Raw genomic sequence first — 17,414 nt, 5'->3', positions numbered from 1 at the left:
GAATGCCTGTTCTTAGATCACTACATTTAAGGCATTAGAAGCTTTTAAAAAAAGATATCCTAAAAATATACATAAAATTTGAAAAAGTTAAAAATTGAACTCATTTCTAAAATATATCCTATAATTATATAATATGCAGACATTTGATACCATCTAAGCATTTTGTATATGAAAAAATATGCAATTTACAATAAAATATTTTGCAAAATAATCTGGAATACTTGCTAAAGATGTATAAAAAGCATACTAAATTTTACTCAGGGCACAGTGGCTCATGCCTGTAATCCCAGCACTTCAGGAGGCCGAGGTGGACAGATCATTTGAGGTCAGGAGTTTGACCAGCCTGGTCAACAAGGTAAAACCCTGTCTGTAATGTAAAAATTCAAAAATTAGCTGAGTGTGGTGGCATGTGCCTGTAATCCCAACTACTGGGGAGGCTGAGGCAGAAGAATTGCTTGAACCCAGGTGGTGGAGGTTGCAGTGAGCTGAGATTGCACCACTGCACTGGCACGGAGGAGCGAGACTCCTTTGGGGGGGGAAAAAAGCATACTAAATTTAAAAAATTTAATCTATATTTGACAATGTAGCCTGGGTGCCCATTAGTTGATAAATCATTATAGGGCAAGTGAAATTCTAGATTAATTCTTGAACAGTAATAAGATTAAGCTGTACATATATTTAGACTTTTCATTGCCTGATCTTTAACATCAGTTTCTTTTGGAGAGGAGAAAATGCAACTTTTCTGGCCACTGTTAACAACTGCAATCTAAAATTTTTTATATTGAATATTATAAAAAATTAAATTTCCAAGACAAAGACCAAGAACCGTATCATTACACTGCAAAGGAAAGAAATATAAATAAAAAAACTTAAAATTAACCTGTGGATCTGAAATATAAATTGCTATTAAAAATAAATTAATGTTAAGGCTAGAACTGAAGATTATAGTAACTAGAACAATTACAGCCATTTATTGCAAAGTTTGGAAGATATCAAGCTTAGTAACATTCTGTTCATTTGTATAAATGACATGCAGAACAATAACAAGTAGTACTGTTGAAAAATATGGACATTTATTATAAAATCAATTGGTTTGATAAGAAAGCAATTATTTAAAAAGTTTAATACAAATACATGTTAAGTGTACAAATTAGGATTCTTCTGAGCAAACAAATTGTTATCTAAAGAAGCAGCAAAACCTCCTTAACAGTTGTAATAAAACCTATGCCTGAAAATTTAGTAGATATTACATGGAAATATTTATACTGTGTTCTTCTACTCCCAGGAACTACGTTTAAAGAATCAGGATAACTTAAATAGAATATCAAAATATAAATTATAAATAATTATAAAAATATATCTATACAAGATTTTAATTGAAGATATGATTATCAGTGCATAAATGCCTAAATATGAGGCTATAAATACAGCAAAATATTCAAGAACTCTGTTCTCTCAATTTTAGAAAAGGGAACTTTTCTGAAGAGAAATGTTTGAAGTTAAGGTACTAAAATTTCATTAATTTCAAACATTGGTATTACCAACAAATTGTGATTAAACAGAAATCACTCTTTTAGACAAAAATATTTCCTAATATGAAAAAACTGGTTTCCAAATTACAAAAATATTGAAACAGAAAGGTCAGAAAAAACAATGTGAAATTAAGAAAGTATTTTTGAGGGTTTCTTTTTTACATAGCTATGCTTAGTCTGGGTAAATCTTGCACAGGCATGTTTTTTGTGGCATCCAGTTGGTTGTATTCCTGTATGAGTGCTGATAAAGATGACACAGCTTCTGTGAAACAGCTTTCTTCCATCCCTTCAACTTGTAGATAGTGATGAAGGTGAGCCTATAAATTAAAAAATTAGGTAACGTTTACCATTTCAGGAACTTTAATACATATGACTATCCTAAAAGGTAAATATTCCTTATTAAAATTAGAGTTCAGCTCTACACTTGAAAGAGAACTTGTGTCAAATTGAATGAATCCCATAAACTCATGAATGTTCTCATTTAGAGTAAAAGTAGTATGAGCAAGCCTCTCCTCTTCAGTTATAATCAGTACAACACATATAGAAAAGATCACCTCTGATTTGTAATAGTGTAATTTTTAAGAATACATCTTAAATAGCCAAAATAAACACATACAGTTACAAAGCTGTACAATAATTACCTTTTTCTTGTAGAGCCTCATGAATCTCTCCTTCAGTTCCATGAAGGTGGGCTTCACACATGTGTTATTTGCTAAAGCTAATAAAGAATGAGAATGGCCCACAGGAGGTATGGAACACAGGCTGGTCTTCCAGCCTTCTTGATTCCAGGAGACAAATTGTAGAGATGGTTTTAATCTGAGATTTAAAAAAAAAATCTCAAAGGTAAGAACTAAGTTACTAAAAATGTCTGCCATATTATGGCAGTGCTCATATTAGTTAAACCAGAACATTATGGATGGTATCGTTCTAATTGCTTAGTTTAGATGCTAAGTTATCTATTTTTTACCATTGGCAATAACATGGTACAGTCGGACAGTGAACTAAGAGACATTTTGTAGGGGAACATTAAATTGGCTGTGATGGTGATTCAAGAAGCTAGAAACTCATTCCTCAAGAGGAGAAATCTAGGGATATAAACAAATGAAGGTACTATCATTTTCCTTACTTTGTAATTCAACAGACTAGTTTTCTTATAAATAGAAGGAAATAGTAACACAAAAATCAGAAGTAGTAGTAGTAGTACTGGTGGTACTGGTAATAAAAATAGTATAGCTATGATTTTCTGAACACTTTCATAAAACATGTCATATATCATTTAATACTCCTAAATAAAAACTATGTACTATTATTATCCTTATTTTACACTTGAAGAAAACAAGGCACAAAGAGACTAAGTAGTTTGTTCAAGGTTACACTTTAGTAAGTGGCATTGTTAGAATTTGAAGGGCGGCTGTTAACTAACTACTATGCCACACTGTCCCAAGCAGCACACACAAATTATCTTTAAAAATAGAAACCAAACCTTTCAATATTTCTACGAACATCTGAAATTTGTACATTTCCTCTAACCATGAGCGCACAGGCAAGGTAAAGACTGTGTTTGGGGTCCGCCCGAAGCAGCTGGTGATCTTTACTAAAGGCATCTGAAAACATCTGATCCAATCTGCAACAGTGAAAGTGTCATTGTTTATACAAAATATTACTTCTTTCTTCTAGGTATAACTAAAATGAAGACAGTCCTCTATAAGTAAATACACCACACTAAATATTACACTAACAAAATATTAGATTATATGTATTCTAAAAATATTAAATAACTATAATTTTCTTGAAGCAATCTTGATGATATGAAAAGAGAAGAAATCATGTAATATTTTCTTTTTCTGGGAGGAAAAAGCTTCTGCAGTATATTGGTGATTTCAGGTAGCTACAAAATGTTGACTGTAGTATTACTGAACTCTATGTAGTACTGATTTTTGAAATTTGTATCATTATTACTTAGTTCAGTATACCTTATTTATTTCATAGTATCCAAACTACTAAAACTAATTAAAAGCCTGTAACATTAAGACTATTACTTTGTAAAGTATATTATATCATAAATTAGTTAACAGGAGGAAATTATCAAAGGACAATGTGAAGCTCTCCTATAAAAGATGAAACTCCATAGTAGTGCTCCTAAAAGCAGACTTTTAACCTAAGTCTTTTAACTGAAAGATAAAAGACGAAAATAAAGGTGACTGACAAAGTTTATATCTAACAATACACAGACTCCAATGCTAGGCTGATGCCAATGGACATTTAATAATCACCATGTTGCACACACTGGGTATGATGCTTAGCTTGTTAAGGTCACCAGCATCCCATGCAGAAAGGGAGTCCTATCTATCAGTTGGCAAAGTGGTCATCTGCTGTTGGCTTAGATGAAAACTTACCAATATCACTTGCGACATTCCTAAAGTATAGAATTATCTTGTCAAAACTTTAATTATAAAAAGGAATCTTTAATTTAGTTTTCTTTAAAAACTTTTTAAAAATTATTTTCAATCTGTTTTAGAGACAGGGTCTTGCTTTGTTGCCCAGGCTGGAGTGCAGGGTCAAAATCATAGCTCAATGCAGCCTCAAACTCCCACTTCAGTCTCCAGAGTAGCTGGGACTACAAGTGCAGATAGGGTCTCACTATGTTGCCCTGGCTGGTCTTGAACTCCTGGGCTCAAGTGATCCTCCCATTTCATCCTTTCAAAGTGTTGGGATTACAGGTGTGAGCCACGGCACTCAGCCAATTTAGTTTTTCCTTGCTTATTTACATACTGTCCCCTTACAGAGTTTGGCAGGACCTTTGCCCTCAGTCAACTGTGAATGCCACTGTGAACTTCTCAAGCTCATCGTCAGTATACATGCTAAGAGTAACTTTCAAAACTACATTTTTTGTTAAGTATACTGATGTAATCTTTATGCTTAACAATGACACACAGTTACAAAGCAAGGTGTTCTGGAAAACATACAAAGTTACATCTGAAATTCTTCTATGGTACTGGGCTGTGATAGTAGCTTTAAAACAAACTCATTTAATCTACCCAGTAAGTATATGAGGTAGGTACTATTTCATTTTTACAGATGAGAAAAACTAAGAAAGTTTAAGTCACTTGCCCAAGGTCCTGTAGCTAGTGACAACTAGGATTCAAATGTGTTTGTCAGACTTCAAAGGACTTTTCATAAGCCTACACATTTAATCATTAAAGTTAAAGAGTTTAATACTGACATTTTTCAACAATTAATTCTAAATAAAGATGCATTCATCTAACGGAAAAATGGCTGTCATCAACTGTATTTTATATACTTCTCACAGATAAGATGATACAATTAAATAACTAGAGTTATTGCAAACTTTTTTCTCTTAAAAATGTTTTTTAAAGTAATATGAAGCCTCAAAAAATTGAAACAGTTACACCTTACCTTCTAGGAGGAATGTTAACATCTGTCAGTGTATACAGAGGTGTTAGGCTTGACACGAGATAATGAAGTTGAGGAAAAGGAACTAAATTCATGCTGATTTCATTAAGGTCCATATTAAGGGATCCTTCAAATCTTGCAGAGCTAAAAAGTTAAGATTAAAATGATGAGAAAATGTTTAATTTTAAAATTATACACTTTTAAATGTAGTTCGATTTACTCAGCAGGTAGTTTCTCAAATTCTTTTGCACACTGTTCTTCAGTGTAGAACACATGCTTTTCTTCCATATTAGTAAAATTTAGTATCAGAACAATGATGTATAAAATAAAACATAACACACATCTAAATTTTTTTTTTTTTTGGAGACAGGGTCTCACTCTGGTTGCCCAGGCTGGAGTGTAGTGGTGTGATCTCAGCTTACTGCAACCGCCGCCTCCCAGCTCAGCCTCCTGAGCAGCTGAGACTACAGTAGGTGTACAGCACCATGCCTGGCTAATTTTTTATTTTTTGTAGAGATGGGATTTCACCATGTGCCCCAGGCTGATCTCCAGCTCCTGGGCTCAAGCAATCTACTTGCCTTGGCCTCCCAAGGTGGTGAGATTACAGGCATGAGCCACCATGCCTGGCCCTACAGTAATTCCTGTTTCTGGATTATCTGAAGTGTAACCAATATACTATTACAGTTGCTTATTACACACATAAAAATATCCTATTTAAAACAAACTTTATATTTGAGTTAAACACATATAGGTCAATAATTAGGAACTGTAGAAACAACTAAATTCCTCAAGAATCTGCTTAATACATTCTATAATCTAGAATATAATAATGTCAAAGCAATCTCTGATACCAAAAAGCCACAGAAATCTTTTGGTCCAGCTAATGAGGAGGTACAGATTAGTTGGTTTAAATGATTAAGACATTCCACAGCTAAAAAATATTTAATTTTGTCTACGTGTTTCGCAAGTGTGTCAACCACAAAATCTTTTACATCATATGATACCTATTAATATTCCATGGAATATACTTGGGGAAATGCTGCTTTGGGGTCATAGAAATTAAAATTATGCTTGATCACTCCAAGAAAAGAAGATAGAAGACAAAATAAAAACAGAAGCAGCTTCTACAATTTAGAATAACTAAAAAATGATACTACAAAAATTCAAAATATCACCAAAAGCACAATAAAGTTTTTCGACTATCCCTGGATAGAATTACCTCGTTAGGTTGAGCAGCAAATTTGCCACAATGTTATTCATTGCATCAAAGGGCTTCTTATGCCGCGTTTTTAAAGCCCCAGAACTTGAAGTAACCAGACTCTTTGGCTTCACAGTTGTACCCAACTTTCCAGAATTCACCATGAGGTCGATTTTGCTAATGATGTCAAATAAAGACTTTTGAGGGAAAAACATCAGGAGAGAAGCTATTAAGAAGAGTGGATATAGATGATATTCTACTAGGAAAGAGAAAGAAAAACAATTTAAACTGATTTTTTCTCTAAGAAGGCTGAAAAGTGAAGAGAATGTTTAATATAAACACATAAACATAATACAAGACTGAATATACATAACATTCATCCATAAGTTCCAATGTCATTTCTTACTTGATTGTCAATGGGCAACACACAGTCTGCATGCTCATTAAGTTCCTTCATTGCCAAGATGCTATTATAAGGTGAGGTTATGACATCATCCTCACCAGAAGGATAAATGGAAGTCACAAATCTGTATACTTCTGGGAATTCGTCTTCAAGCATCTTTAAAAGAAATGTGCCAAGTCCAGATCCTGTTCCTGAGGATTAAAATATTTTAAAAAATTAGCATAAATGATTCAGAATATAATTGTGAGGAATTTGACACTTTATTTTTTTGAGACAGGGTCTTGCTCTGTCACCCAGGCTGGAGTGCAGCAGCATAATCACGGCTCAATGTGGCCCTGATCTCCTAGGGTCAAACGATCCTCCTGCCTCAGCCTCCCAAGCATCTGGGACCGCAGGCATGCGCCACCAGGCCTGGCTAACTTTTTAATTTGTGTAGAGACAGGGTCTACCTATGTTGCCTAGGCTGGTCTTGAATGCCTAGGTTCAAGCAAGCTTCTGCCTTGGCCTCCCAAAGTGCTGGAATTACAGGCATGGGCCACCACACCTGGCCAGAATTTTATATTTGAAAAACTAATTTTCAACTTATTTCTGTGATTATATATTAACTAATCTAATTTTGGCAGGAAATGAAGGCAACATTCAGGAAATGAAGTCCTGAATTCCATCTCTGGCTCTGACAGTGAGTTTGGGAGGGCGATCTCTATTTTACTCCTTTTCATAATTAAGTTATACCTATGTAATGCCACAAAAACCAACTGCACATGCACAAGTAAAAAATTCAACTAAGAGAGTGTTCAGTCTACATTTGATATTAAGCAACTTAAGAAAACTAACTTGACAGCTTTAGTGTAGTGTGCATACAATCTTCATGATGAAGAAAACTATCATGTCATCAAGCAATTTAAACAGTTAAAATTGTTTACAATTAAGCATGTCTACCTCGAATTTCAAAAATTTTCAAATATGAAGCACAACTTATTTAAAAGCAGAAACTCTGGGAATCTCATTAAAGGTACTTTTCTGATACATAAAGTTACACTTACATAAATTCAGAAATTTTTCAGAACTTAAAACTGGAATCCTCTAATCCAGTGTTTTTCAAACTGGGTTCTGAACTATTAGCGGGCTATGAAACTAATGAATAGATTAGTACTGTTTTCTTTTCTTAAATGAAACAGTAGAAAATAACATGTCAGATGTAGTATGAGTAAATAATGTTTTCTTAATATATTTTTTCGTGTGTGTATGCTGCACTGTGATATATAAAATGTATTTCATACCATTCTGGTTAAAAAAAAGTTTAAAAGCCAATGTTCTAATCCATGCAGATAAATATTAAAAGGCTGTGATGCTAAAAGTACTAAGTCAAAGTGAGGGAGATTCTTGGGGTGATCTTTAATGAGAAGGACTTTCTAAGCATCATTAAAAAACCAGAGCCATTACAGAAAAGACAGTTTTGAGTTCATTAAAAATAAACAAAACTTCTATATATACTTAAAAAACCCATAAACAAAATAACAGGACAAACTCACAAAAAAACCCTTCAATGTATATGATGGAGGACTAAGTTTCTCTAAGAAAAAGTTCCCACAAATCAACAACAAAAAATATGAATAACGCCACCATGAAATGGGCAAAGGATAGAAATATTTAACTCATAATAAAAGAAATACAAATTGCAAATGGAAGTAAAGATGCTCAACCTTTCTAATTAAAACTAGATATACTTTTGCATATAATAGATTTATGTCTCATGATACTCGGTGTTGGTGCTAGTGTAGGGAAATAGAAACTCATACACATTGTTGCCAGTAAGAAGCACTGGTGCAATATTGTAGGAAGGTGTATAGGTAATATCAGCCAAAATTTTAAATGTACATATGCTTTGGTCCTATCTTCCTCCTAGGAATACTGTCTAAAGCTATAGTGGCACAAATGCAGAAGTATTTGTCCCACACTTTCACTGATGATGGGATGTAAAAACTAAATACCATAAACACTTAACACCCATCAATAACAAACTCACTTTAAATTGTATAATTGATTCTATGACAGAGAGCTGATATGGAAAGATGTTCCAGGAAGAGATAAAGTGGAAAAATTACAGAATAGTATATATTGGATAATCTTGTTTATGTAAAAATATACATACATGCTTTGATAGGCATAGAATATATCTGAAAGAACAGACATAAAAAGACCCCGCAAACCTGACCATCTGTGAGGACAGGGAGTAGGGATTAGACATGGGAAAAAAGAACTTTACTTTTAACCTTTAGTAATATTTATTTTTGCAATTTTAAGTGAATTGTAAGTATGTTCTTCTCAGATGTTGGGTAATAAAGGTATTTTTTAGAAAGATATAATGAACTATAAATCAATTAAAAAAACTAACTCAAATTTGCAGGTTAATTATACTAGTACAAAGACAAATTTGTTTCTTAACTGAATGATTATGAGGGTCTTTTAAAGACATGGTTACACAGCAATTTTAACTTTTAATTTTACAATGCTATGTCAATGAATAATATGTATAAAAATCAACTGTACATACACATAACTTGCTGAATATAAAATCTTAATCTCAGGTTGGAGGAAAAAAGTGTGACAATTTTGTTCTTTTAATATTTGCTAAGCCTATTTAAAAATCAGCAAATTACATTCTGTTTCTATTTTTACAGAATAGGGGAGCAAAATACTTCAGTTCTAAGGTATAGACTTCCCTGGGGGAAGGAAGCAATGCTGATTATTTATTTTTAGTTCAAGTCAATTAACTGCCGTGTAATAAACGATCTAAAGGAATTGACTAAACTAGTTTCTTTTACTTTTTTTTCTCTTTTTGGAGACAAGAAAGGCTTGAAGATGGTTAAAGACAGGGGGGTATTGATATTCTTTGGCAAGCATACTTTATGAACATGTCAAAAATGCTTCACTCTAGGAAACAGGACTGTACAGGCAAACTCTGAGGAGAAAGTCAGCATTCCTCAAAAGCTCATACATCCTGAAAAGTAGCTGCATGTTCCGTAAAAGAAACTAAAGGTACAAGAAAAAAAATTTTCCAGTATAGTTCTGTTGATTCTTAAGAGGGCTTACATTAAAAAAAAAAAAAAAAGAGAGAAAATAGTGACATAATACCACAAAATTTTAAGATAAAAAGGTGTATGTTTACATACTCAAACTATACACCCTCCGAATAGTTCTATCTTTATCAAGCACATGTCTAAAAACAAGACTTATGTTTGCAAAATGAATTCCCACTTATACTTTAACACTGTTACAGGCAAGTGAGTGAAAACTTTTACCTCCTCCCATGGAATGTATTATAAAGAAACACTGCAAACAATCACAGTGCTCTGCCGACTTTCTGAGCTTCTCTAAAATCTGGTCTTGGTAAAGACTGCCGAAAACTCTGTGACCCACAGCCCTGAAAATAAGAACGAGGATTTTAAAAATTCCTTGCATTTTTTTATTAGTTCTAATCTAAATAAAAGGATTTTAAACAAATTTGAAAAGTATTTTTATTGAGCTAAAGTCTATTGTTGTTTCATGTAAATAAATCATACAATATCCTGAAGATACTAGATAGAAAACTTAACAAATATTCAATATCTATGATCTTCAAATATGTGGATAAGTAAGATCATCAGTAATGAATACTAAACTATGATTTTCTAAATTTATCTTCTTAACCTTCTCTTAAGGTACAATTCCGACAAAACAAGATTTCAGTTACATAATTTTTTCTTCTGTCCATTTAAGGTAAGCTCTGAATTGTAGTGGATTTTACATATTAAAAAGCAAAATATGGTAAACTAAAGAGACACTGAAAAAATTTAAACAAACCTATTCTGGTTTCATATATGAGAAAAAAATGGTCATATCATGTTATTAGATGAAATGGCACATGGTAGAAATTGATATTCATGCAGCTCGGTAAGTCTTTTTAGTTGTCCAAATTTGCAAATATCACTATGATGAATTAAAGTAAAAAAATTTCCCATGACATGCATTTCAGGTATAACTCAAAAGTTACATAATAAGTTACACAACGATTAGTGAAAATGCAGTTAGGTGGTCAGATGGGCTCACGTACTAAGTGACTGGTTCTCTGGGAACACAAGATTCAAATTCATGTTTTAGTAAAATTATACATCACTCCACATTATGAACCTGAGGGACTGGCTGTAAATAGTGAAAATAATGAATATGAGAGATTTGCAAATAACAAGGAGCTACTTAATCTCTAAAAAACAACAACAGTCTCAACGTGAATTCTTAAGTAATCACTGTTGAAGCTTTTTTTACAGTAAAGAGATCATGATATACTCAAGGGCCTAAAAAGCCTCAGGCTCAGCTTGAATGCTAGGATACTGGTCTGGCTTGCATCTCTATCAATTCTATTACATCTGAGCAACTGGAGAACTTGAGAGCAAGTCAAATAACATAGATAACAGTTAATGGAAATACTTAAAACATTTGTCACTATTTAGTGTTCTTCAAGAATCAATTTATGAAAAGGAATTCAGCGAATTAATTTTTCATAATTCATCTTTTTCTTTAAAAAAGAAGGAACTAGGAGTAAATACAGATGGCTTCCAAGCCACCATTTATTAAGGTGGTGGGCTGAAAGGCCTAGCATTATGTGGCAAATTGCATCTTGTTTCACATCAGTGGAATCTCACAATGAAGAAAAGATTGCTCATTTTTTTCAGAAAATATTCAATTTTTACGCTGTGTATTCTCACCAATTATTTCCTGAGCCAGAAATATCAGTGATCAGCTGTTTCGTATCAAATACATCTCTCAGTGGTCCCTGCAGAATTTCATTCACTACCCCTTCTTCCATATCAATCAAGACAGCCTGAGAAAGAAAAATAAAATATAATTAATGTGTTTTCCTTTAGAGTTATTCACTCTGTAAATGAAAATAATTTATGCACTGAATATTACACTGTTCTCTTGATAGTTTAGGCTTAATTAAAATCTTTATGTAGAATCTGTTGTAAAAATTAAAAAATAATTTCACTCTGTTTGAAAGGTGGAATCCAATTAAAAAATGGATTCTAAATTCTTTTATCCTACTCTAAAATGCCTAGTTGGGGAAAAAAAGCCCAAGAATAATCCCCTCAACTGAATTTCTAACAAGGTCTCAGAAATGTAAAAGGCATCCTTAACCAGAATAAATATGGGATGCATTAATGCATCTGCATACCGGGAACAATCATGCTGCTCTTTATGAACCACAGCCCAAAACTGCCCAATTCAAATGAGTAAATTTACCATTACGTGCAAAGCAAAGGCACTGGATAGATGTGAAAAATGACAACATGGTCCTTTCCCCCAAGTAATTCATGATCTAATTCATTACCACAAACTTGAGCTGACATGACAGAAAACCTATATTTCTAAGAAGAAATGAGAATACAAAACACGAAATTAATTATGGAAAGAAAAAACAGAAAAAAAAAGATGAAGGAAATCTAGTAAAACGTAAAGCAGGGATAGCTTGGCAGTAGGATTATATGTCCCATCCTCCCACTTCCCTGTACTTTCCATATATTCTACAGTGAGGAAGAACAGTGAAAAAGTAAACTAAGTAGAGTTAAATAAAAAAGCAAAGCTGAAACAAATGCTTAGGGTACACTAAACAATGATTTGTTAACTCTTTGATTCAGTGTCACAGAAGAAGTGCTTGGTTTATGGCTTTCAGTTCTGTTACCATTATGCAGTGAGTTTAATCATTTGTGTAATTAACCATGCTACTTTAAGATTTACAATTAAAATAATATAGCAGTATATCATAAAGACTATAAAACTATGTTTTACAAATGTGCTCCTTTATATAGAGCAATCATATATACACTTTACATACAGAGGACTGTATAGGATGTTTGGCAATGTTAGGTATTTTCAAGGATATTTCTGACAATACGCAATTTTGACTTCAAATGCTGACAACTTTAACACCTAAACCAACCAAAGAGAGACTTCACTGTATGGGCAAATTTTAGTACTACAAGTTGTGAGATTATAAAAGAAAAAACAAATTAGATTATACTGGCCTTGTTCCAAAATAGATTTATTGAGGTATGTGGAAGATTAAACATACATAAATTATACCCTCAATTACTCTGCTACCTGGCAAGGGAAGCAATATGCAAATACAAACTGATATTCGGGTACCTCCTGAAATTAGTTTTGACAGAATCATTATTGCCCTAGTCACTTAACATTAAAATCCTGACATATAACTCTTCCAGACCTTCCTTGTTACATCAGGCCCTTGTTTTTCCTTTGGAAATTAACTAAACTTTGGGAGAGTATTTTGGGTTCTTCACTTAGGCATCCAAGGTCTGGAGTCACAACTGTTCTAGGATTTGATGTTTGTATTTCCTTTCAGAGCCGCCTGGTTTTTCCCTAATTGTAACATAGGATTTATAAAATTCTGAGTATTCATTAACCTAAGAAACTGAACACAGTGGAGGGACCCAAGCACCAAGCTATCTTATGAAGCCTGGACTCTTCAGTGATCACAACCACACAATACTGAGAGCTCCTAAGGAGAAAATGGAAGAGTACCTTCTCGGAAAAAAAGTCAAAGGCCACAAAAACATGCTGATTTATTTTTTCCTAATAGTGTTTCCTCCACCTCTCCATCTGCTTACTGATATGGTTGTAGGAAAAAGATTCAGTTGGGAGTAGTCTAGGAAATGTCAAAGTCTCTTTTTCTCTAAGATTTGGATTGGGGTACCTGCTCTCTCTACATCACAAAGCATACTGTGTTAGTCAGTTTTGTAACAGCCTGCAAGCACATGATCTCTGCCCTAAATTTTGTTTTCCAAGGACATCAGAGATTGCAGATAGAAGATGGTTCCCAGATGTCACAAAAGTATTGCTCACCAGTCTTTAAGCTACTACACCAGGTCTGATCCTTAGCATCTCAATTCCTTCCATAACATTTAAACTTTCTTTTCTGTTACAGTCAAAGATCACTGATCAAAAATCAGAAAAAGTAGTTCGTTACACAGAAACAATCACAGAAATATTGTTGGAATGATTAAGACCGTAAATAAGACTGCAAATATGGGCTACGAATCTGAAGTACTTGGTTCAGGAGAACTTACATGGTTAACGGTTTTTATTCACTACAATGTGGCTGGTGCCATGTTTTGTACTGGTAGTAACCTTGATGCAAATAAATCTTCCAATATCTTTGAATAAAACATTAAACTGTACTAGTATGTATTTCAGGTCCTTAGAGTTAAGAAGGCTCCTTTCGTTATTTATGTAGACACTATTTCTCCTGAAAAAAGGCTAACTACAGTGTTCTAAAGTACGGGCTTTTCCCCCTAATGTGTTAGGTGCACACAAATGTCTGCTTAGTTATATTTATATTAAATGTGGCTTAGTAATTTTTTTCTACTTTGAAAAGTTTAAAGTTTTATTCTCATGATAGTTACCGAGCATAGTTATTTAAAAAATACATGTAATATAAGAATCCAAGCTTATGTATCTTACTCGTGCTTTTAAAGAACATATTTTTCCCTTGGAAATACTTCCACCATCACCAACCACTCTGAAAGATAAAAAAAATGAGAAATGGTCATAAGATCTTCCATGGCTAATAGCGCTATCAGGTAATAAAGTTAACTTCCATTTATATAATAAGACTGCTTATAGGCCAGGTGAGGCAGACGCAACAGCTATTCCTAATCTCTTTCTTCCTTACTTACCTCCCATTAGGCTGAAAAAGTGAGGTACTTATTTTCCCGGCTTTCTTTGTAGTTAGGGCTGGCCATGTAATCCAGTTCTAGCCAATGAGATAAAGGGGAAGTATTCTGGGAAGCTTTTAAAGAAGGACCAGATGCAGCTGGCGCCTATCTTCTTCCTTTTTCCTGCCTCAAACATGAATATGGATGTGATTCCTGGAGCAGAGACTGCCATTTTATAGTCATGAAGTAATAATACAAGTACAAAAAGCCAGCACACTTACGGACAGTGGAACATATATAGTATTAGATCTTTGAGGCATTCCTTTAGAACTAGAACATCTGATTTCCAGATTTGTGAGACAAATGGATACCTTTACTGCTTAAGCCACCATTAATGTGGTTTCCTGTTGCAGCTAAACACCCATCAACAGATATAACTGGTATTTACCATTGAGTATCTAAGGTTGTTCTCAGAATTTCACGTTGGCAATAAGTTGCCAAAGTACTGAAATCTAATGCAGTATATGGGTCAACAAAGACAGTTCACAAGACAGAATATATGAAGGGCAGCCAATTGTCAGGCCAAATCCAACTAGTTGCCTGTATATAAAGTTTTATTCAAATATGGACACACCCATTCCTTTATGTATTACCTACGCCCACAGTCATGCTACAGATCAAAAGTGGTGCAAAAGACTTTATGGTTCACATAACCTAAAATGTTTACTTCCTGGTCCTTTACAGAAAATATATGTATGCCAACCCATGGTGTAGGTAAATTCCTATCATGCTATTCAAAAGGTATAACAATTTGGTAAGAAGAGTACACAAAGATATGGTCTTACTTCGAAAAACATTTTTTGTACTAAGCTGTGGAACAGATGCTGCATGTGTTCATAGTACACAGAAAGAAGTGCAAGATGCCACAACTCTGCTTGCTAAACTTACCGGGAAAAAAATAGTGCTCTCAGGTTAAAGTATAAAACACACAAAGGAGATGAGAGTGTAGTTATGAAGAGTCACCTTATGAAGAAAGAAAAGCTCCCAGGCTGACTCTCAACTATATAATACTCAATGTAAGTGTTGGGTAACAAGAAGTAAAGAGGTGGGCATAGGAACTTAGCAAGAGAAGCGTCTGAAAGGAAGTATTACAGAGGCAAATTTGAGACTCCCAAGAGAATTTAGAGGTGAGGATATTCTGGGCTACAAATAAGAGGGAATCTATAGTCTATATGACAGATACCTCCATAAAATAAAGATAAATGATACCAGCCATTAAAGTAATACACCTAACTTCCTTTGGTCTGATGCCATGGTCACCAAGCAACCTTCAGATTATTACACAGCTTTTCAGTTAGACTTCCTACTAATGTAATGTGCCTATGACAGAAAATGAGAATTTGGTCTTTGGTTAACCTGGCTGTACTGGAGAGCACTGAACTTATCTCAAATGCCAATGACACTTCTGAGTTTGCAAGCCAGTGCCCTAGATAGACTCTGGAATTCACGCAGGAAGCAGGGACTAATCAGCTTTCTCTAGAAGATAACTGCTCACATACCCAGCCAACAATTTTAAACTAGAAGTGATGTTCCTATTGGATTAAAGCCTGATATGAAGTATATATTTTTCAGTTTAAGCACACGACAGTTAGTTTTATGAAGTATTTTGAAAACGCATGAACGTAATAATTTAATATTAAAAGCTTATGGAGATATCCTGAACGGCAACTTAAATTACTCTTCCAGATAAAAGATATATAGTACTTACATATACTCTTTATTAAATAAAAACAATCCAATAACTGCTTGTCTCCTTTTTAAGTATATTTTTATACTTACAGCATATATGTAAACAACATATTTTTCTTTCAAAAGTTAGTTATTACAGGATGCATTAACAAGATGCCCTCTGGGAAAATTTCAGCTTTCGTTTAATGAAACTTACTTCAAGGTTAAGTTAAAAGAAGTCACACTAAAGGGAAACCTGTTCTGCAAGATGATATAATATTAATAATCTAATAGAAGGAATATGTTTTCAATAACGAAACAAAGAAACAGAACTTTGCAGCTACTGGCTATTTTTATTGTCCTTTGAAGAATTATCTCCCAAGCTATTGAAACTTAAAGTCTCACATTGTGACAGACTTTAATACCATCTTACCTGGTGTCCACATTTCTAAAGAAGCTGCTTATTGCCTCATCATAAATTCCTTTCTAAAAAGAAAAACATATGTTAATAGCATTTAGGTTTTGCTTCTCGCCCAAATCAAGTTCTTTCAATTTTAATTACATAATACTGTAATGGGTAGGATGAAGCTCTGAAAAGAAAAAGCAAGTATCACAAAATGCGGAGCCTGATTCTTCCCAATCTCCTTAGAAGAGTAAATGCCATGGGATCTACAGATAAAGTTCAGCAGGAGGTGCTAAAGAAAGGATTTCACCCATAGGACTGCAGAACAGGTCCATCAAATGAGCGTTCTCTGGATTCTTGGTGATCTTTTTAAAAGCTGACTGGTTAAATTAAGGAATACAATAACCACACGTGTTATCTATTTGACACAGTACTTTCCCATATACAATCTCACTGCTCTGCACACGAACACCAATAAAGAGGAGACCCTAAGAATCAGGAAAAATGTTAAGACTAAGGTCGCCGGCCAGTGTTCTTTTAGTTTAGTGTGTGTCTGAACTAACATGTTTAAAAACCAGTACGTTATTTACTGAGAACATCCCATGCATCTTAAACGGGTCAGATGAAAGCTCAAGCCGAGTATTTCCTGCGTATAGGCTGGAAGACCTAGCTGACAGGCGAGGGGGCTGCGGGCGGGTACCTGGTTGACCGCGGCGTGCTCCCTTAGTGCCAGGTCCCAGAAGCAGCAGCCGATCTGGTTTCCGCACTGGCCGACTGCGACCGGAGGAGACGAAGGAAAGAGAATAGGACATTAGGCAGGAAACAAGGCGGCTGGATTCCGCGGCGACCAGGTCTCTATCCGCCCTGCGTAGCTCACCCTGTACGACCACCGACTGCGTCATGCTGGTGCGCAGCCGGCTCTGGGCGCCTGCTAGCCCGCGGCCGCTTCTGCATTCCACCCGCAACGGCGCTCTACTAGAGGGCTGCCGTAAGTCACGCTGCTGCCGCAAGCCGCTGCCGTCGC

General features: G+C 34.6%; 1 protein-coding gene across 9 annotated transcripts; it reads right to left on the bottom strand.

Annotated features, from left to right (window-relative positions):
* Positions 1-1,048: 1,048 nt before the first annotated feature.
* On the bottom strand, positions 1,049-17,412 carry TUBE1 (tubulin epsilon 1). 9 transcript variants are annotated; one of them, XM_003898296.5, is made up of 12 exons: positions 17,268-17,412; positions 17,091-17,164; positions 16,421-16,473; positions 14,066-14,123; positions 11,293-11,408; positions 9,850-9,971; positions 6,551-6,738; positions 6,166-6,341; positions 4,950-5,090; positions 3,016-3,156; positions 2,174-2,348; positions 1,051-1,849 (listed from the first exon to the last, which is right to left on the bottom strand). In XM_003898296.5, exons 1-12 carry the CDS (start codon positions 17,290-17,292, stop codon positions 1,691-1,693), a joined length of 1,428 nt encoding a protein of 475 aa, XP_003898345.1. In that variant the 5' UTR covers positions 17,293-17,412; the 3' UTR covers positions 1,051-1,690. The 9 variants fall into 9 exon arrangements, with proteins under 9 accessions (XP_009204514.1, XP_003898345.1, XP_009204513.1 ...); XM_009206249.4 differs by having other exon boundaries at positions 6,166-6,400; positions 6,646-6,738; XM_009206252.4 differs by adding an exon at positions 13,448-13,539 and having other exon boundaries at positions 14,281-17,354.
* Between the last annotated feature and the right edge of the window lie 2 nt (positions 17,413-17,414).

Source organism: Papio anubis, chromosome 6, assembly GCF_008728515.1.
Source record: "Papio anubis isolate 15944 chromosome 6, Panubis1.0, whole genome shotgun sequence".
Classification (NCBI taxonomy): domain Eukaryota; kingdom Metazoa; phylum Chordata; class Mammalia; order Primates; family Cercopithecidae; genus Papio; species Papio anubis.
Note: the sequence above shows the minus strand (reverse complement) of the source record. Positions and strands in the feature narration are given on the sequence as shown.